General features: G+C 41.8%; 1 protein-coding gene across 1 annotated transcript in view; it reads left to right on the top strand.

Annotated features, from left to right (window-relative positions):
* Positions 1–6,957: 6,957 nt before the first annotated feature.
* LOC133624593 (RING finger protein 122) overlaps positions 6,958–22,624 on the top strand; it is a 29,971-nt gene continuing 14,304 nt past the window's right edge. Inside the window, exons 1-2 of the mRNA XM_061988287.2 lie at positions 6,958–8,098; positions 15,907–16,060. Of these exons, the coding sequence (XP_061844271.1) occupies positions 8,074–8,098; positions 15,907–16,060 (179 nt within the window). The 5' untranslated portion in view covers positions 6,958–8,073. The remainder of the gene's footprint in view (positions 8,099–15,906; positions 16,061–22,624) is intronic.

Below are 22,624 nucleotides of genomic sequence, written 5' to 3'. Positions count from 1 at the left end.
TTAAACAAAACACTAACTGTGGCTTAATAAACAAACTTACTGTGGCATGGGATCGTGAACAGGGCTTGAAACGCGAGGATAGCAGGGTGAGAAAGGCTATGACTCCAGGACGAACAACAGAAAATGAAAAGCTTAAATAACACAGACATGATTAACAGGTGCGTGACTCAAAACAGGTGCGTGACATGACAGGTGAAACTAATGGGTAACTATGGTGACAAGACAAGGGAGTGAAAAGCCAGAAACTAAACAAAACATGACTTAAAACAAAACATGATTACACAGACATGACAGAACCCCCCCTTACGGACAGATCCCAGATGTCCAAGAAACAAATTAACAAGAGTCATGGGAGGGCGGGAGGGGGACATGGCGGTGGGTCGCCAGCCCAAGTGGCCCCGAATCCATCGAGGCATAGTCATGTGGCGGCGGCGAGTGGAACGCCGCTGCAGCAGGCGAGGTGGGCGACCCGGGACGGGCCACATCCGTGGCCGACTGGGAGGTGGGCGCACTTGGCGTGGCGGGCGACCAGGTAGCGGCCATATCCGTGGCCGACGAGGAGACAGGCGCGTCGTCATCTTTGCAGGCGTGGAAGCTCGGCGTGGCACGTCAGGCGGCGAAGCTCGGCGTGGCACGTCAGGCGGCGAAACTCGGCGTGGGTCTTGGTCTTGGCGTGGCGGGTCTTGGTCTTGGCATGGCGGGTCTTGGTCTTGGCATGGCGGGTCTTGGTCTTGGCATGGCGGGTCTTGGTCTTGGCATGGCGGGTCTTGGTCTTGGCATGGCGGGTCTTGGTCTTGGTGTGGGTCTTGGTGTGGGTCTTGGTCTTGGCATGGCGGGTCTTGGTCTTGGCATGGCGGGTCTTGGTCTTGGTCTTGGTGTGGGTCTTGGTGTCGTCGAGCTGCGACTGGCGGCACTTGGCGTCGTCGAGCTGCGACTGGCGGCACTTGGCGTCTTGGAGCTGCAACTGGCGGCACTTGGCGTCTTGGAGCTGCGACTGGCGGCACTTGGCGTCTTGGAGCTGCGACTGGCGGCACTTGGCGTCTTGGAGCTGCGACTGGTGGCACTTGGCGTCATTGAGCTGCGACTGGCGGCACTTGGCGTCGTTGAGCTGCGACTGGCGGCACTTGGCGTCGTTGAGCTGCGACTGGCGGCACTTGGCGTCGTTGAGCTGCGACTGGCGGCACTTGGCGTCTTGGAGCTGCGACTGGTGGCACTTGGCGTCGTTGAGCTGCGACTGGCGGCACTTGGCGTCGTTGAGCTGCGACTGGCGGCACTTGGCGTCGTTGAGCTGCGACTGGCGGCACTTGGCGTTGTTGAGCTGCGACTGGCGGCACTTGGCGTCGTGGAGCTGGTACCGGAGCTTGGCGTGGTGGGTCTTGGTCTTGGTCTTGGTCTTGGCGTGGAGGGTCTTGGTCTTGGCGTGGAGGGTCTTGGTCTTGAACTTGGCGTGGAGGGTCTTGGTCTTGGCGTGGAGGGTCCTGGTCTTGGCGTGGAGGGTCTTGGTCTTGGACTTGGCGTGGAGGAGCTGGTGCTAGCCTTGGAGCGGCGACAGGTGCTAGCCTTGGAGCGGCGACAGGTGCTAGCCTTGGAGCGGCGACAGGTGCTAACCTTGGAGCGGCGACAGGTGCTAGCCTTGGAGCGGCGACAGGTGCTAGCCTTGGAGCGGCGACAGGTGCTAGCCTTGGAGCAGCTAGCCGTGGTGCTAGCCGTGGAGCAGGTGGAGGTGGCCTAGCTGGGGGTTGCGGCTTGGCAGGTCGGAAGACTGGTGAGGGCGGTCGTGCTGGAGGCTGTGGCTTGACGGGTCGGAAGACTGGTGAGGGCGGCCGTGCTGGAGGCTGTGGCTTGACATCGTGATGCTGAGCCACCCCACCTGAACAATTCCCAGCCCTAGCCCCCCCCTCAAGGGGCGGATACCAGACGCGCTCCCTGCGGTCTGGAACTCGCTGTAGGGGTGGGCGGAGGAGGGCAGAAACTTCCCCATTAAATTGTCCAAATTGTCTTTTTTGTACCTGTGTTTTTGCGGGTGAAAAACATTTTTTTTGTGACTTGGGCGTGACTTGAGTCCTGGGGGGCGAGGCATGAAATTTGGGTGGCTTGTCTTGACACGATCTAATGTTCAAAATCATATTTTGGTAGTGTTGAATCATGGTCATGGGATTGGAGTCTTTTGCTGGAGGTGAGTGATCAAAAGAAAAAGAGTTGAAAAAAAAATCCTGGTCTGTGACGTCATTTTGGAGCTGCGGAGCTGGCAGCAGCCTGCTTCCGCACGGAGTGGGAGGAGCCTGCGGGAGCGCTGCGTGCGGTCTGCCCGCCTTCCCTGACGTCCTCGGTCTGGAGCGGCGCTTCCGGGATTGCGGTGACGCAGCCTCGTCCTCGGACCAAATGGAGCTAATAGGAATAAGCTTCCCATTTGGCCCCCACGTCAGGTCTCGCTCCACCATGGCTCCTAACGACTCCCAACTTCCTTCTTCGACCAAATTCTTTGCGGGAAAGCGATTTGCTGGAGTCATATTGTCATGACTTGGACTATGAAGTTTTTGTTTTCCCAAGATGCAAGAGAATTTGGATCGGACATGGCTTGAAGGTGGGTACATGATTTATTTAACACTATAACTACAAAGAAAGGATCAAACAAAAACCGCGCACAGGGGCGGAGGTACAAAACTAGACTATAAACACAAAACTTGCACATTGGCAGAAACTATGAACAATTAAACAAAACACTAACTGTGGCTTAATAAACAAACTTACTGTGGCATGGGATCGTGAACAGGGCTTGAAACGCGAGGATAGCAGGGTGAGAAAGGCTATGACTCCAGGACGAACAACAGAAAATGAAAAGCTTAAATAACACAGACATGATTAACAACAGGTGCGTGACTCAAAACAGGTGCGTGACATGACAGGTGAAACTAATGGGTAACTATGGTGACAAGACAAGGGAGTGAAAAGCCAGAAACTAAACAAAACATGACTTAAAACAAAACATGATTACACAGACATGACACATTTAAAAAATTCCATCCGCCATCGTATCTTTCATAATGATTGTGAACGATAGGAAAAATTCCAAAAAAAGTGGAGTTCCCTTTTTAGACCCAACTTCAGACCCATCTGTCGATTATAAGTTTTTATTATCTTTTTAAAAATTTTGATTTATGACTTTTTAATCAAAGAAAACTTTGTTTTTATATGGCAAACACAAAATTCACAATATTGTCCCTACAAAAATATTTCAAAGTGGAATATCTGATGTGATGTAATTGGAGCCTTGAACAGGTCAATATTTCATAACAACATTAATTTTGATTGATTATCTTTTTTTGAGCAATCACAGTTTTTAAGGGAAAAAACAACCTGCATGGCATCTTTGTGTTACTAGAGTCAACATTGCACATTTTTCACGTTACATTTCTCTTGTTTGTTCTTTTATTCCACTTTTTTATGATTTAAAATTATAGTATCTGTCAAATGTGCTGCAGGCCGATAAAAAAAATTAGCTGCAGTCAGCAAATGGCCACCTCTGCACAAAGCTAGTAATATATAGTTACATAACTGATTGGTTTACGGCAGCAAGGATTCATCAATCAATTAGTTTAGAAAAACTCTTTGATTTATATTCTGTTGCTTTGATTATTAGTTCAATGAGTAGTAATAAATAAATACTTGATCAACTACCTGGACATAGTTTCTGCAAAAGAGCACACATGAGAGCGGTGGTGTGTGGGTGCTGTGATCTATTGGTGGCAAATAGCAAATATTTTTAATTTTCATTAATGCACATGTGAAAAGTGCAATTTCAATGATGATGAAAAAGAGAATAAGATTATTATTCTCTTTATATAATGTATATATATATATCACAAGGCCACTAACTGCTCAGTGGCCTTGTGGTTAGAGTGTCCGCCCTGAGATCGGTAGGTCGTGAGTTCAAACCCCGGCCGAGTCATACCAAAGTGCTGCTTGGCACTCAGCATCAAGGTTTGGAATTGGGGGTTAAATCACCAAAATGATTCCCGAGCGAGGCCACCGCTGCTGCTCACTGCTCCCCTCACCTCCCAGGGGGTGGAACAAGGGGATGGGTCAAGTGCAGTGGTTAATTTCACCCCACCCAGTGTGTGTGTAACTATCAGTGTTACTTTAACTTTAACTCTATGGCAAGCAGAAAAGTGTATTAATTTGAACAATTTTCCTAAAATACGCATTGAGGCCATAAAGTGTGTTTTATGCGATTAATCGAACACACTAACACAGTGTTTTTTAACCATTTTTGAGCCAAGGCACATTTTATTCATTGAAAAAATCCCGGGGCACACCGCGAGCAGAAATTGTAAAAAAAAAAAGAAACTCAGCAGCCGATATTGACAGTAAAAAGTCGTTCTGGCAATTGTTGGATATGAATTCAAACCATACCCAACCATGCATCACTATAGCTCTTGTCTCAAAGTAGGTGTACTGTCACCACCTGTCACATCACGCCGTGACTTATTTTGAGGTTCTTGCTGTTTTCCTGTGTGTAGTGTTTTAGTTCTGGTCTTGCGCTCCTATTTTGGTGGCTTTTCCTGTTTTGTTGGTATTTTCCTGTAGCAGTTTCATGTCTTACTTTGAGCGCTATTCCCCGCACCTGCTTTGTTTTAGCAATCAAGACCGTTTAAGTAGTTTTCATCCTTCTTTGTTTGGACATTGTTGATTGTCATGTCATGTACGGATGTACTTTGTGGACGCCGTCTGCTCCACACGCTGTCAGTCTTTGCTGTCGTCCAGTATTCTGTTCTTGTTTACTTTGTAGCCAGTTCAGTTTCAGTTTTGTTTGATCCCTAAGCTTCAATGCCTTTTCTTAGCGGCACTCGCCTTTTGTTTATATTTGGTTTAAGCATTAGATACTTTTTTACCTGCACGCTGCCGCCCGCTGTCGTCTGCATTTTATGATCATACCGTGTTCCCGACATCTACAAGGCAATTAGCTATCTGCTGCCACTTACTGATATGAAAGAGTATTACATGATTACTAGACAGCACAGACACTCAACACATTATTTGCAAATTATAATTACTGGTTTGCAAAAAATGTTTTAACCCAATTAGGTGAAATTACATAATCTCCCATGGCACACCAGACTGTATCTCACAGTGGTTGAAAAACCCTGCACTAACTGATGGATTACTCGATCACTAAAATAATGGATAGCTGCAGCCCAAGTTTGATTACATTTTACAATCAAGAACGGTGTTGTTATTCTTTCTTATCCAAACAAAATATTTGACTGGAATATAGAACATACAAAATATACCAATCAATACCTCTCTGACAGCATCAGTATTATGTTCATATATTTGTTTTGATTGCCTGGCAAGCGTGTATAAAATACTTACAATGTTAGATTTAAAGGCCGACTGAAATGCGATTTTCTTATTTAAACGGGGATAGCAGGTCCATTCTATGTGTCATACTTGATCATTTCGCGATATTGCCATATTTTTGCTGAAAGGATTTAGTAGAGAACATCGACGATAAAGTTCGCAACTTTTGGTCGCTGATAAAAAAGTCTTGCCTGTACCGGAAGTAGCAGACGATATGCGCGTGACGTCACAGGTTGTGGAGCTCCTCACATCTGCACATTGTTTACAATCATGGCCACCAGCAGCGAGAGCGATTCGGACCGAGAAAGCGACTATTTCCCCATTAATTTGAGCGAGGATGAAAGATTCGTGGATGAGGAAAGTGAGAGTGAAAGACTAGAGGGCAGTGGGAGCGATTCAGATAGGGAAGATGCTGTGAGAGGGGGGGGGGGACCTGATATTCAGCTGGGAATGACTAAAACAGTAAATAAACACAAGACATATATATACTCTATTAGCCACAACACAACCAGGCTTATATTTAATATGCCACAAATTAATCCCGCATAACAAACACTTCCCCCCTCCCGTCCATATAACCCGCCAATACAACTCAAACACCTGCACAACACACTCAATCCCACAGCCCAAAGTACCGTTCACCTCCCCAAAGTTCATACAGCACATATATTTCCCCAAAGTCCCCAAAGTTACGTACGTGACATGCACATAGCGGCACGCACGTACGGGCAAGCAATCAAATGTTTGGAAGCCGCAGCTGCATGCGTACTTATGGTACCGCGTCTGCGTATCCAACTCAAAGTCCTCCTGGTAAGAGTCTCTGTTGTCCCAGTTCTCCAATGGTAAAGCTTGACTGTCATCTTCCGGGAATGTAAACAATGAAACACCGGCTGTGTTATCCGGCACAACAGTCAGGAGGTGCATTCTACGGCTGGGGTGCGTTATCCGGCACAACACCAGCCGCAATGCACCGCTTCCCACCTACAGCTTTCTTCTTTGCTGTCTCCATTGTTCATTGAACAAATTGCAAAAGATTCACCAACACAGATGTCCAGAATACTGTGGAATTTTGCGATGAAAACAGACGACTTAATAGCTGGCCACCCTGCTGTCTCAAAATGTCCTCTACAATACGTGACGTCACGCGCAGGCGTCATCATACCGAGACGTTTTCAGCAGGATATTTCGCGCGAAATTTAAAATTGCACTTTAGTAAGCTAACCCGGCCGTATTGGCATGTGTTGCAATGTTAAGATTTCATCATTGATATATAAACTATCAGACTGCGTTTGGTAGTAGTGGGTTTCAGTAGGCCTTTAAGAAAAAAAAGGTGTTGATGCGATTTTGCAGACATCCACTTGGCATAAAAGACATTGTTTTGTTTGTGAGGACATCAGCTATGCATGCATGCAGCTGACCGGGGCCTCCCTTGACTTTGCTGCAAGAGCCCCCCTCCTACCCCTGGTGTCCCTCTCACATATAAATGCAAAGAGGTGAACACGTACAGACACATACACATCAGCATGCTTGCAGGCGCCCCATTCGTCAGCGTCTGCCTCATTCTGCCTTCCTTCTGCCTACAGATTGGAGGACGGAGGCAGAAGGGAGGGCCGAGGCCGAGCAGAGTTGCGAGGCAAAACTGATGGTCACATGAGCACGGATCTGTTTACAAACCCAAGGCAGATCCGAGCAGCGCAGGAGGCGTCAGGAGGGAAAAGGCGAGACCGCGAGCTCACTCCCAGCACCGTTACGGACTGAAGGAGGAAGAGGAGAAGACGACAAGGCCAGCTGGAGGTGCTGCAGACTGACGGCGACAGAACACACTCTTTGCTTACACACATCGCCTTTGTCTCTCTGTTTTTTCCCCCCCAATTGAAGGAGCAGATGGTTGGAGGGAGAGGATCCCCCTCGCCACATAAGCACACACATGCACGGAGTGAGAAACAAACAACAGCGAAGCCAGTTTGAGGACTGTCGAGCGCAGCTCTTCCTCGCTCTTTGCGGGGATCTTTTTGGCAGGAATACCCTCTGCAACATCAGCGGACTGGAGGAGGAGACAGCAGAGGACATGAGAGGTGGGGGTGAATGATACCCGTGAAAATCCTCTGTTAAAAAAAGCAGCTTTAGACGGGGACGACAAAGCAGACTAAGTCCAGATTATTACCCTCATTGACGGACTGTCACTGTGTCCATTATTTGGACGCCGTCCTGCAAAAAGACAAGGAGGGCCGTTTTTCCCCTGAGAGTGTAAATATTGACTGTGCTCCTGATGATGTTATGACTGCGCATGATTCGAATTTTGACAACAACTTGCGAAATAACCCATGGTATGAGGCAAGTGACGGGCCGAGCAACACAACAACATTTCTTTTGTCTGCGCTGGTGACATCATTGGCATCCAAGAGCACATGAGGTCTTCAGTCCAGGTCCAAACTCATGTCCCAAATATCCCAATCTTAACACGGGGTGCTTAATCCAGATTTGGGAATGCTGGGCCGCACAGACTGCTGAGCCAACAAAACCACACCTCTCAAGGATTTATGGAAATCTGAGCAAATCTGAAAAACTTAAGGCTTGTATCTGGAGGAGCTCAGCATACAGTGACTGATCCCAGGCACCAACCAGCAGTCCAAGAGTTTGGCCTCCATTCAGGCTCAGCCTTCTTTTTAAAAGGGTCTGAATTTATTGCTGTTGGCCCAGGAATCCAATTTCATGCAACCATTCCAATGGTGTAACGGTAAGTGAGTGGATTTCTCCGCCATCTGTTAATACTAAAGAGGTGCATGTACTTTGCGTACTTATAGTGCACAACCTCAGTTTCTGCTTTAGTGGTTCTGCCTAATGGCTTCAAGGAAATCTCAGAGGTCTGAGTTGAGTGTTTGGATGCAAGTGGCAGACAGCCCACAAAATAAGATTCAAGATGGTGTTTATTTCAGTGATATGAGCTCCCAGGATTCTTTTGTCTGTGTCCATCTTGTTTTTGAATGATTACCATCAGTAGAAGCTGGATTTTCATCAAATTCTGACCATCATACAAAAATATTTTCAACTCGTCCCTCCAGGATTTCTTAGCCTTATTTGGTGATTGTTGCAACATAAAATGCTTGATTTCGAGGCAGTTTTTTCAAAAAGTTGCGATGTTTGAGGCTTACTTTTTTCAAACACATTACATCAGCTTTTGATCTTAGGGATTTGTTGTCAATGTTTTAAGAGTTCCCTATAATCTTAACTAGGAATGTGTTCCATCACATTTTAATCGATACGGTTTAAGCCCTAGGGCAGCACTTTGGCAGAGGGGTTAGTGCGTCTGCCTCACAATACGAAGGTCCTGGGTTCGATCCTGCGCTCGGGATCTTCCTGTGTGGAGTTTGCATGTTCTCCCCGTGACTGCGTGGGTTCCCTCCGGGTACTCCGGCTTCCTCTCACCTCCAAAGACATGCACCTGGGGATAGGTTGATTGGCAACACTAAATTGTCCCTGTGTGTGAATGTGAGTGTGAATGTTGTCTGTCTATCTGTGTTGGCCCTGTGATGAGCTGGCAACTTGTCCAGGGTGTACCCCGCCTTCCGCCCGATTGTAGCTGAGATAGGCTCCAGCACCCCCCGTGACCCCGAAAGGGATAAGCGGTAGAAAATGGATGGATAGATGGTTTAAGTCCTCAACATTTTTTATTTAACATTTAACACTGAGTTGTGCCGTCCAGTTGTTATCTTTTCTTTGACTTTTGTGTCTCATTTGCAAATATTATATAGTCGACTTTGCATGCAGTTATATTTTCAGGACAATAGACGGCAGTAGTGTATAGACGATTGTATGTTGCCTTAGCCAGGAAGTAGTCTTTGCCATTAAGTTGAATGTGACAGTCTTTTCTTTTGTTGAGTACTACAAAGATTTTAAACTGTAAATACTGTACTATTTACACACCAGCTGTTTGATTGTACCATGCATCTTAGTTGTAGTTTTCACTACCAAATTGGGAGGTGTTGAAATTGCCATGTAAAATCCCTTATGCTCATCGGTGCCCATGGCAAATTTGAAGTAACTTAGCAGTGAACTAGGGTATTTTGAAAAGTTAAGCCTTACTATGCGTTTTAGCACCTTCTGTTTGCTTTGTTAGCATTGACAATTGTAACATTACATAGAGGCAGTCTGGCTGAGTCCGCTCTGAGTGCTTGACTGGTTGTTTTTAAAATGTTTGAGATTTTTCGTGGGTTGGTACCCAATTGTACTGACGGACTTTGGGCTGTACCTATACAAGTAAAAACGTGGTACTCATCCCTAGTCTTAAACCTAATAATCCCAGTATCTCAACAAATCTAACCTGTAAATGTAAAAAAAACTAAATTTTAAAAAAGGAAGTGAGGACGTGACAAATGTTTGCACACGACATCACCCAGCGTTGTGGACGGTAACCGGAAAATAGTCGGAGCTCCAGGTAAAAACGAGAGTTGTGGTATTAGAACAATAAAGAGTTGAGATATTGTTGCTGTACCTGATATGTTTACACAAAAAGCAAACATGACAGGTGATGCTAGGTCACATTTGATAGACAGTTGACGTGGGCAAATTTGATTGGCAAACAAGACAATTAGTCAGAATGTGCGAAAAAAATGGCAGAGATTGGACACAACTGGAGGTTGCGCATAACTCACAGGGATTGGTTTAATTAAGGGACGCAGCCATGAATTACTTTAGTAATCAAGTAATCTATTGATCAATTTGTTCAATAAATCAAGTAACTGAATAAAACACATTTTATAATACAATGCGTATTTTACTGAAAATGTTTAACTAAACAAAAATATTTCTGATGACCTTTTTTTTTTCCGGATTTCCGATTAAATGCCCTGAGGTTACAATGACCTGGATGAATGAGAACATTCATGGACACATTGCATTGAAATTACACTTTTAACATGGGATTGACACTATATACTACTTTTTTTTTTTTTTCCAAGTAATAGATAAGAAACAAAGGACCAAACTAAAAAGTAGGATACATTTAGTAAAAATATATTTAACAATTTAACACATACACTTTGTCCTCACATGTGTTTGCATGTCCTCACATTTATCCATCCATTTTCTACCGCGTGTCCCTTTCGGGGTTGCGGGGGTGCTGGAGCCTAACTCAGCTGCATTTGAGCAGGTGGCGGGGTACACCCTGGACAAGTCACCAGCTCACGTGTTTGAAAAAAACATGTCTTATGCAAGTCAGACATATAAGATGACGTGAGCTACCAAAATAGACTTTTAACTTGATTTTACGTTTTTACTACACTTACACATGAATAATGTTGTCGAGTAAAATGCAGCATTATTGATGTGGTGCTATTGTGAAAGTGTGCTATTGTCAGCTCCTGTTGACAGTGCAAACATTTCACCACAATGTCTGTCTTTTTTACTTTTAAATGAGACCTTTGACAGCTTCGTTTTTTCTTCTTTGGGCCCTTTGCTCTCTTTCTCTCTCTTCGTTGAGTCACCTATCTCCACACTCTGATGTCACTGCCACACACACAGGTCACAACACCCGGAGCACGATCTATATCACTGTAGGTACACTGCTGTCATGTGCAGTCTAAGGGGGAAAAAAATGATTGATTGGCAACACTAAATTGGCCCTAGTGTGTGAATGTGAGTGTGAATGTTGTCTGTCTATCTGTGTTGGCCCTGTGATGAGGTGGCGACTTGTCCAGGGTGTACCCCGCCTTCCGCCCGAATGCAGCTAAGATAGGCTCCAGCAACCCCAAAAGGGACAAGCGGTAGAAAATGGATGGATGGAAACGACACAACAAAATACAAGTCAAAGTTTTTGCTAATCAAACTAATTGATGAATCATTGCAGCCCGAATTGAATTTGCATGAATTGACGCGATAACAATAATGGGAACTGTGAACAGTTTGGGGAATGCAGCATGTGCACAGAGCAAGGTCCATAAAAGCATGCTTGGGAGAACTTGTGAGCCCTGACCTAAATCCCCAACAGAGTCTCTTGTCCAACATCAGCGACAACCCAAGTATTTTTTTTTTTTCTGGATGAATGGACATTCCCCACCGACACCCTCCAACATCTTGTAGAAAGTAATCCCAGAAGATAAAAGCTGGGCAAAGTGGGGGGCAAGTCTTCTATATTTAGTTACTCTAAGTGTAATGGTCTGGTAGCCATTATACCCATCTCTCATTAACTCCCCCTCTTTTAAAACCCCCCTCCCAGATCCTAGCCATACCACACTGTGCAAGCTGCACCCATTCATTGACTCCAAAGAGCACATGGGCGTTTAAAGTCTGGCAAAGAGCCTGCTTGCTGCAAATTAATAGGGTGACATGTGGTTAGTGGAAGTGGGGCTTCCTCTACTATTGTTTTGCCAATTGGTCCCAAGTTCATTCTTGTTTCAATATACCCCACCCCCCTGCCACCTGCCACACACACATTGTTGGTCTTTAAAATGCACACACACTACAAACGACTCCATACTTCAACCCCTTGCATACACATCTTTACTACACTCCTTTATTGGGTCTGGGGAACAGATGGCGGTGTGCTGTGTGTGTCACTTTGCTGTGTTTGTCTTTTTCACGGCCAATTAATGTGCAGCCCTAAGAGGCCACGGGTTGCCACCACTGTGCCACAGCCACAGCACCATGGACACACCTGCATCCCACCTTTGTCAACTATTTTGTTTTGACCAACAAGGAAAAAACGCTTCTGGCTCCCTGGGTACTTTAAAGATGTTTCAACTAAATATATGTTGTGCAATTGAAGATACAATACTTATATGAGAAAAGGTTTTGCTGTTTTGTTAACTTTTTTTTCAAGACGCAGTAATCAATTGTTGTCCTCTGTAAGGGACAAGCAATTCAGAGCCTTATTTCAAAAGCAAAACATTCCACAATGGTCAAACTATACTAGATAACTTAGAACTTTATTCATCACCTAAGTGAGTGCCCTGAGGGAAAATTAGGTTCCAATAGCAGCAATGTAGTAAGGCCTATTCTGTACAAACAAGACAGTGGCAATAGCACTATATCACACAAAGTCAGAACTATGGATCGACAGAATATCGGCGCCGATATTTGGCATTTTGACGTGTATCGGTCTCTACACTACTACAACATAACTAAATCAGCAGATACAATATATACACATATGATACCAGTATTTAGTATTTAAAAAATACTAAAAACTTTCTCTTCCTCTTACACCAGGGGTCGGGAACCTTTTTGGCCGAGAGAGCCAGGAAAGCCAAATATTTAAAAATTTATTTCCGTGAGAGCCATTAAATATTTTTTTAACACTGAATGCAACTAAATGCGTGCATTTTTAAGTAAGACCAACATTGGGATAGGCTGAGCCACCCGCAACTTTGAACAGGTGCGGAAGAAAACGGATGGATGGATTAAAATTCATGACAATGTTTTATATTTTTAACGTTATTTTTAACACTGTGATTTCCAATGTGAATTATTCATTACTTATCGTGTTAAGCAATGTATGCTAAGATTTATCTGAGAGCCAGATGCAGTCATCAAAAGAGCCACATCTGGCTCGCGAGCCATAAGTTCCCTACCACTGTCCTACACTGTTGGTCGCTTCAAAAAGTACAAGTACGGACTGAGCTCTTCTGCTTAGCTTTCAAAACTTGCATTTTTTGCCAGGGAATCCAGTTTTTGTTCTTCTTCCCCGGCGTCTTACAGGTTCCGTTTTGTTTGCTACTCCAACTGAACAATCCTAATGGAGCGCGGCGAGTTTCAAGTTTCAGCGATACAATAAAATAACAACGGATGTCATTAAATTGACATGAAGATGACAGAAAAGATATCCCTTCGAAAAATCCCGATGTTGTGTTAATATATTGAGAAATTACTATACAAGTAAAGAAGAAGAGGCAGCATTTTCATACTTTTTGTAACATCCAGGAAGAAATGTCTCATCTATAAGCAACGTGAACGCACCTAGAATGTATTTGATTTAAATGTTCACAATATTTCAGGGTTCCTCACAAGGAAACCTTACTATGTATTAAATCCATAAAACTGCTATAAACTTGTATAACATTGATTAGATGGCAAGTTATTGTGATGTAGAGAAAGAAATCCCATATTTTTATAAAGGCGATGTCCCATGTTTTAAAATGCAAATGTTGATGCCCCTTGACTTAGACACACGCAATAAAGGTGTTGGCGAAATCCCCTTATGTTTTTAGATGCTAAATTACCCACACCATTAGTGCTGCATTAAACATTACGTCGCTAGTGGTCCGGCGTTTCCTAAAAAATAGTGTTGAAAAAATTACTTTAAGTCGATGTCTAGCTGTTTATTGATCGTATCGGCCCATCACTATTTTCTAGAACAGCACACTCTGATTGGTTTGGTCTCCTCTTATGCCCAATACTACTGTAGTATTTCTATTTTTAGTTAATTTTTTGCGTGAAAATGCTTGATTTAGGCAAAAAAAAACCGTAGAACATTCCCAAAACAAACAAAAACCTGGAACAGAGTGAAACCACAAACTTTGAAGTGCGATGTGATGAAGGACGACTGTTTTGCACTATTGCATAAAAAAGTAAATAAATACATTTACTATTAAAAATATCAATTATGGGTAACACTTTAGTATGGGAAACATATTCACCATTAATTAGTTTCTTATTAACATGCAAATTAGTAACATATTGGCTCTTAATTAGTCATTATTAAGTACTTATTAATGCCTTATTCTGCAGGGCCTTATTATACAACCTAACCCTAACCCTAACCAAATAACTCTAAATTAAGTCTTTGTTACTTACAATATGTTTCCCTAGTGTTCAAATAACTCTAAATTAACTCTTTGTTACTTAGAATATGTCCCCCATACTAAAGTGTTACCCAATTATGTAATTCCAAAAATGTTTAACATTTTTCTGGGTCTCAAAAGGTTAAGTGAGGCCTGACTGAACTTTATTTGATCTACAAAATCTCTGGCTATCTTGCTATCAAAGTCACCAATGAGTCATGACAATAACTCACCCTATATTTTGGACTATAAGGCGCAATTAAAATCTTTTCATTTTGTCAAAAATCGACAGTGCGCCTTATAACCGGGTGCGCCTTGTGTATGTATTAATTCAACCAATTTTATGTGGTACATGGTGTAATGATACATGTGAACAGTCGGTGGCAGTTGCACATAAGATGTACGTTTAGACTGCAGGTTGACGCCTGTTCAATGAATGAGGCTAGCAAGCAACATCAAAACTTTGATGTTTTTTTAATTTATTTATTTATTTATTGACAGACAGACATCATTTTGTATTAGATTATTGTTTATTTTGTTAGTATCAGAGTCCGTTCTGCAAAAAGGTCATCCCTAGAAGCACATAGCGTATGAACAGGGACCCACAGTTAAATTATACATCATCATATAATATACAAAATACAGTCCAATCCAATACATGTCAAATCTACCCAATCAAATACCCATTTACAAATTCATTTATAAATAAAAAAGGAATCTTTAAATCCACCAAATCAGTGTCAATATCCTATTGTGCAAATTTGATTAAAAGGTTGCATCTTGAAGATCTGCGATAATCTCATCATACATACAGAGGTCAAGACCAGAATTATGCGACTAATGTGAATTCCTCAACCATAAGGGGTGTGCTAAATGTACAAAGCATAACGTCGCAATACATTTTGCTTAGGACGCTTTTTAAAAATGTTTAAAGAATGTGATTCTTTTTGTTTCATGTTTCATTGACAACATAGCACATTACACACAGCACTCAAAATCTGTCAAAACATTTTTAGTACGACTTTGGTACTCTACGAAGTCGCACCACTTGATGTATTGTCGGAGCATTACGGCTACCATAGTCAGACATACTGTGCTTCAGCATCAAGGGTATTATTATGGCCTGTGTATAAGGATCCCAAAATGGCTCCTATTAGAAGACATTATCGGGCCTTTTGTTTCACCCTATTATGCAAAACTAACTGTTCTTACCAATTGGTACCCCCTGTTGTGTATTTGGGATCTGCATAAGACCCAAAAATGTGTGCAGGTCCGCCGTAGTCAATAAGCTCCTTTTTTTATTCTATCCTTTTGTGGGGCATTCATCCTGCGCTGTTGCCATTTCTAATATAAAGTCGCGTATAGTTCTAACTTAATCTGTTAGGAGACTCCATATGGATACGCGTACAACTACAACAAAGATGACAGGGGAAGACGCAGTCAAAGAGGAAACACGCATCCTAAGGAGACGGTCAGAAAACGGCTTGAAGATGGTCTGTAAAACATAATTTATGGAAACATTTTGACCAAAAAAAACACCATTGTATGTTATGTAGACCACAAAGAAGTGTTTTAAATGTCGAAAATAAATCATAATTTTACCTTTTTAATGTGTTTTATCATCTGATGCGCCTTGTCTATGAAAATAGATCCGAATAGACCCGTTCATCGACTTTGCGCCTTATAATCTGGTGCGCCTTATGGTCCGAAAAACATGAGTATTTGAGTGCACCAACATGTTGATCTGTTTTTTTTTTGTTTTTCCCAGGATGCTTGTGTGGTTTGAATTCTCAGAGCTCTGAACACAACTGCATCATGACGTCCGACATGTATCACCTGCCACTCAATGTGTACGTCATTGTGCTGGGCATCGGTCTCTTCGTCTTCATGCTCAGTCTAATCTTCTGCTGCTACCTTTTCCGGTAAGTACACGAGGTGGTGGAAGTGTGCCTCGCTGACTAATATCTGGACAGGAAGCGAAGAAGGAAATGAGTGAGGTTGAAATAGGGACAAAAATATTTTTTGAACAATTTACAAAACATGATGATGAAAGCACCAGTGAGGAACATTAAGGAACGAGCTGACAGTGTTTATTGATTTCTTTAGCGTATTTTGTCCCCCTAGACACGCTGCGCACTATTTTTACAACAGAAGAATATTATATCAGTGGATCCAATGACAGTATGTGCCAAATGTCTTGTCACACTTCCGCAGAGTGTTTTTGTTGCAAGCTATTTTTAGTTTGCAGCCTAAAACTGTACGATTACTGCTTCCTCCTCTACAGCGCGCCATTGCAAAAACAACTGGTTTATTAATTGATATTAACAAATATAGAGACAGATTGTTACCTTAAAAACTGATTTATTGCCAGCATGTTTACACATTGCTACATGTATACTTAGTTGAGGTTTGTTAAGCTGCCTTGGGACAGACTAAGAAAATCATTATTATACACTACAAAAGTTGGCATTAGCATTACACATATGTTGCCAACAGTGGCGGGCCGTGCGTTTCCCACCTAGGCCTTCAGTGATCTCTGACTTCGATGATTACCTCTCAAAATACCATCATTGATGTTACCACATCATTGCTGGAGAAATACTATATAGGAACACATTTACACCCTACTGCGCATTGAACACATCAACAGTGTACAAAACGGGTTATTTTCTGGCGCATTTAAAAATAAATTAAAACGCATCAGCAATTAAAACATATACCGTAAATGTCTCTGCTAGGCTTGTGCAACCTCCGGTCAATAAAGTTTGATTCAAAGAACCCACTTCTCAAAGATATATTAACTGCCCTGACTACATGATGGCGACAAATACACACGTAACAATGTTAATTAAATGACAAGCATGACACTTTAACAACAAGAGTTTACAACTTTTAGTTGTAACAGAACAGCTACAGTCAACAACTTGTGATCTGATTGGCCATCGCAACTGTCTATCAACTGTATGTGTTCTCAAATTCATCCGATAACTGTCCCAGTGAGTATCCAATCACAGGAAGGCGTAAATGTCACGTTCAACGTGAGGCCATCTAGAAGGCCTTACTGACAACAACTCGTGATCTGATTGGCTATCGCAACTGTCTATCAACAGTATGTCCCCGTTCACTTACAGTGCACGGACGCCCGCATTGTTGATTCTGAAGGCTACGGGCAGATTTGGTACAGCATGGCAACATAAGCTAGCTGAATTCTGATTGGATACGAACTAAAACTAAAAACAGCACTGGAAGGAGCATAATATGACATGAAGAGAATATGAATACTTTTAGATATTTAGGGAAAGTAAATAAAACATTTTTTTATCTTTAATTATGATCATGATTTCTGGTTATGTTAGGCCAGCAGAGAAGGCCTTGCTTGCCCCGACGGCACACCACTGGTTGCTAATCATATTGACGTGTTGTGAAATGTCCTTTATTATTAGAAAATTTACAGTTAAGTACTACATGGCCCTAGAGCTTATTTGACCACCAAAAATTAGAAAAATGTATCATCTCAGGAGGAGGCCGCCTAGTGTGTATGTGCGATACGCCCACCATGTCACGCAGGACGGATTTGTAAATAATAGGGATGTTCCGATCAGAGTTTTATGGTGCCAATTCCGATACCGACCTTCCATGACTGAAATATACCGGTATTGGTGTTGGTATACCGGTACTGATATATTAACTGTACATTTTGAAATGTATTTATAGTGTGTGCTATTGACAGTTTAACAATATCAACACACCATTTAAACCAGTTCCATATTATTTTTATTACATACAATTGTTTGAGTCAATAGTACACATTAAAGCTAAAGTTAAAGTCCCAATGATTGTCACACACACACTGGGTGTGGTGAAATGTGTCCTCTGCATTTGACCCATCCCCATGTTCACCCCCTGGGAGGTGAGGGAAGCAGTGAGCAGCAGCGTGCACCACACTCGGGAATCATTTTGGTGATTTAACCCCCAATTCTATCCCTTGATGCTGAGTGCCAACCAGGGAGGTAATGGGTCCCATTTTTTGTAGTCTTTGGTATGACTCGGCCGGGGTTTGAACTCACAACCTCCCAGTCTCAGGGCGGACACTCTAACCACCAGTCCACTGAGCTGGTTAAGTAAACAAAAGCAAAAAATAGTATCTGCTACTCATTTAAATCCTTTGGTTATTGCCCTCAAAGTCATACTGTGTCCAGCAAGTTATTTGTAAACAGAGTTTGTAAACATGAACAAAAACAACAAATAAAGGATTTTGAGAAAATAAAAATGTCAACATAGTTACGCTAGTATTGATCATATAATGATACTACCTTTGGTACTGACACAACCAATTTATGGATTGATCCAATTTATGAATTTCCTGTTAATAGCTGCTTACTTTCTGCTACCATTTACACTTCAGTTTACCCAACACCATTTCTTGGTGTGGTATAAAGCTAGCTTAGTGGTTAGCTTAGCAATTAGCATGCGAGCTTCTGGCTTGCTTGCAGTGTGCAACATGTTTAGCCTTGTCCTCCAGTCATAATAATACTTGATAATAATAGTTAAGATACTAAGACATGTAGTTTATTTGCCGTAATGGAGAATAACATTATTAACTAAGGGGAAAGGTTCCACACCGAGTATGGAAACACATAATTAGCAGTTAGCTTGGCAGACAGTGGACTTAAAATAAAAACAGTTTCAGCCAAAAATTATCGGCATTTGTGATCGGCATTACAAGGCATCAATCGGCAATGGCTATCATATAGTTTTTCATGAAAATCAGCCGATACTGATCGGTGGCCGATCGATCGGCACAGCCGTACTAAATAGCTGCCAGATATCAGTCGATTAGCTTCAGACTTGGAAGAGATAAATTTGTCGATTGTGTTTTTCTTCAGCAAATAGGCTAACCGAGTGGGAAGTTGCTGTTAAAATGTGACTACAAGGTTAACCCGCGCTAACCTTGTAGTGGTATGCTAGTGTTGCTAATCTGCTAGTCCTACTCAATAACGTGATGTCGTGTGTCAAATATGGCATTTCACGTTAGACAAGTGCAAAGCGTGTTTAAACAGGGCAACAGCTATCGATTAATTTAGTGATCTATGAGTTTGTTCGATTACTTAAGTAATCGGATAAAATATCTTCGACCTTCAATGAGTGTTTTAACGGGAAACAAATCTGCTTACCATAATCATCATACTTTTTGCAAATAGATGCACATCGTCAACATTGAAATTGCACTTAACATGTGTGCATTAATAAAAATAAAAACTGTCCGCCACACCTCTGAACGAAAAAAAATAAAATAAAAATAAAAAAAAAAATAAAAATAAAAATATATATATATATATATATATATATATATATATATATAAATACATACATATTACACAGACATACACATCGGCCCACAGATAGATATTTTCCTTTCAATGTGGCCTCCGAGTCAAAATAATTGCCTAGGTCTGATTTAACAGAAGAAGTCTTGAGCTAAATTTCTTCAGCGCAAAAATTATGACTAAAGTGGTAAAGCTGTATTTTCATTTGCCCAGTAATTTTATTGACAGTCTATTAATTTAGTTTAACTATAATAGTTATTAATTTAACTATTTCAGCACAACATAATTGTATGTAAAAAAATGTGTCTGTTTTTTATGAATCCCTTCTTATGAAGTATATTTGGTTAGTACTTATTTTTCTAATCAACCTAACCTAAGCCTAAGGTTTATTAGTTAAATAAATAATAATCTTTGCGACTAATGGTTTCATATCATTTGACAAGGTGTGTAAACTGTAAATAGGTTAGTTATAATTGTTTAATATGATTAAAATCAAGAGTGAGATTACTGACTGATTCAGAGTCAATATTTGAGTGGGCCCCGATTTGAAAAAGGTTAAGAACCCCTTCTCTAAATTCCAGCATAGATGGGTCCATTTTGTGCATTTACAAATGTAAAAAATACTACACAATGAGATCTGTCATGTAAATTACAGATCACACTATTTTATGGTGGCTGCTCTTACTTTCACTTCATTTGTTTCAAAAATCGATCTTTCGATATTTAGTCATATTATTATTAGTTGGCACTGACCTGGAGTTGTGTAGCTGTAGGAAAAGGACACTGGTGTTATCCTGGCCAACAGGCACTCCTGGGACACCCAACATCCTTGTAAAGCCCAGCCTGACATACTTTACCTAGCGTGGATTAAATATGACGATAAATGGGTCCAAACTATCCATCCATATTTTTAATATACCGCGTAAACTGCAGGCTTACAGTAGATTACAGTCTACACTTGTTGCCAGTCAATCGTAGGGCAATATGCAAATGAGTGGGAATCAATCCCACCAACAAGGCAAGTCAGCTCCGTGAACAACTACACTTCCAAACAAGAACTGTGCACATAATATCTACAAAGGCTGGACACCGCAAGCAATATTATCTTTCTCAGCTAACCCCGTAACTCCCAAGGGCGACTTCCAAAGTACCGTCATGCAAGTTGGTGACTTGTGAGTATCTTCATGTCACCCACTTGGTCGTGACCTTATTATGGTGTTTTGTTTCCACATTCGCTGTGGAAGAAAGCCCAATTATTTTTAGCTGGACCCTTTGACATAATTTAATGCAGCGCTTCTCAATTATTTTCTGTCATGACCCTCCTTGGGACACAGACATTTTCCACAACCCTCCTGAATTAAATTACTATTGAGGACTGGATATCTATTTATCTGACCAATGCACTCTGTGAGTCCATCCATCCATCCATTCATTTTCTACCACTTGTCCCTTTTTCGGGGTCGCGTGGGGTGCTGGAGCCTATCTCAGCTGCATTCGGGTGGAAGGCGGCGTACACCCTGGACAAGTCGCCACCTCATCACAGGGCCAACACAGATAGACAACATTCACACTCATGTTCACATATGCTCCTGTATATTTACTACTTCTACTGAGTAATAGTAGTACGTACACATATGCTCATGTATATATGTACTACTTCTACTGGGTAATAGTAGTACGTACACATATGCTCCTGTATATTTACTACTTCTACTGGGTAATAGTAGTACGTACACATATGCTCCTGTATATTTACTACTACTACTGGGTAATAGTAGTACATACACATATGCTCCTGTATATTTACTACTTCTACTGGGTAATAGTAGTACGTACACATATGCTCCTGTATATTTACTACTTCTACTGGGTAATAGTAGTACATACACATATGCTCCTGTATATTTACTACTACTACTGGGTAATAGTAGTACGTACACATATGCTCCTGTATATTTACTACTTCTACTGGGTAATAGTAGTACGTACACATATGCTCCTGTATATCTACTACTACTACTGGGTAATAGTAGTACATACACATATGCTCCTGTATATTTACTACTTCTACTGGGTAATAGTAGTACGTACACATATGCTCCTGTATATTTACTACTTCTACTGGGTAATAGTAGTACGTACACATATGCTCCTGTATATTTACTACTTCTACTGGGTAATAGTAGTACGTACACATATGCTTCTGTATATTTACTACTTCTACTGGGTAATAGTAGTACATACACATATGCTCCTGTATATTTACTATTTCTACTGGGTAATAGTAGTACGTACACATATGCTCCTGTATATTTACTACTTCTACTGGGTAATAGTAGTACGTACACATATGCTTCTGTATATTTACTACTTCTACTGGGTAATAGTAGTACATACACATATGCTCCTGTATATTTACTACTACTACTGGGTAATAGTAGTACGTACACATATGCTCCTGTATATTTACTACTTCTACTGTGTAATAGTAGTATGTACACATATGCTCCTGTATATTTACTACTTGTACTGGGTAATAGTAGTACATACACATATGCTCTTGTATATTTACTACTTCTACTGGGTAATAGTAGTACGTACACATATGCTTCTGTATATTACTACTTCTACTGGGTAAGTTTTTGTTTTTTTTGCCAAGTTTTGTACTTCCGCCCTTGTGCGCGCCTTTTGTTTATTCCTTTTTTGAGTGTTAAAATTAAATATGTATTCACCTTCACGCCGTGTCCGGTCCAAATCCTTTGCACCTCGGGAAAACAATCCACGCCAAAGTCCCAGTCCTGACAGATGTTGCCAGCTACAAAAACTCACACAAAGGCAGAACTATGAACAAAAAAACAAAAGACACTAACTGTGGCACAAATCAACAAAACTTACTTGCGATGACGTGAACAGGGCAGCATGGACTATGAACATGAAACAGAGTGTCAGGAGTGTGTCAAGAGTGATGTCGCCAGCCTGACTGCCTGGCAACTACAGGCTTAAATAGTGATGTCTTGATTAGCGACAGGTGTGATTCAAACAAATGAGACAGGTGCGTGAGTCCAAACGAGTACAGGTGAAACTAATGGGTCGTCATGGAAACGAACACAATGGAGCGTAAACAGAAACTAAAGAGTCCAATAACTAAACAAAACAAAG

This window comes from Nerophis lumbriciformis, linkage group LG27 (assembly GCF_033978685.3).
Source record: "Nerophis lumbriciformis linkage group LG27, RoL_Nlum_v2.1, whole genome shotgun sequence".
Taxonomy (NCBI): domain Eukaryota; kingdom Metazoa; phylum Chordata; class Actinopteri; order Syngnathiformes; family Syngnathidae; genus Nerophis; species Nerophis lumbriciformis.
Note: the sequence above shows the minus strand (reverse complement) of the source record. Positions and strands in the feature narration are given on the sequence as shown.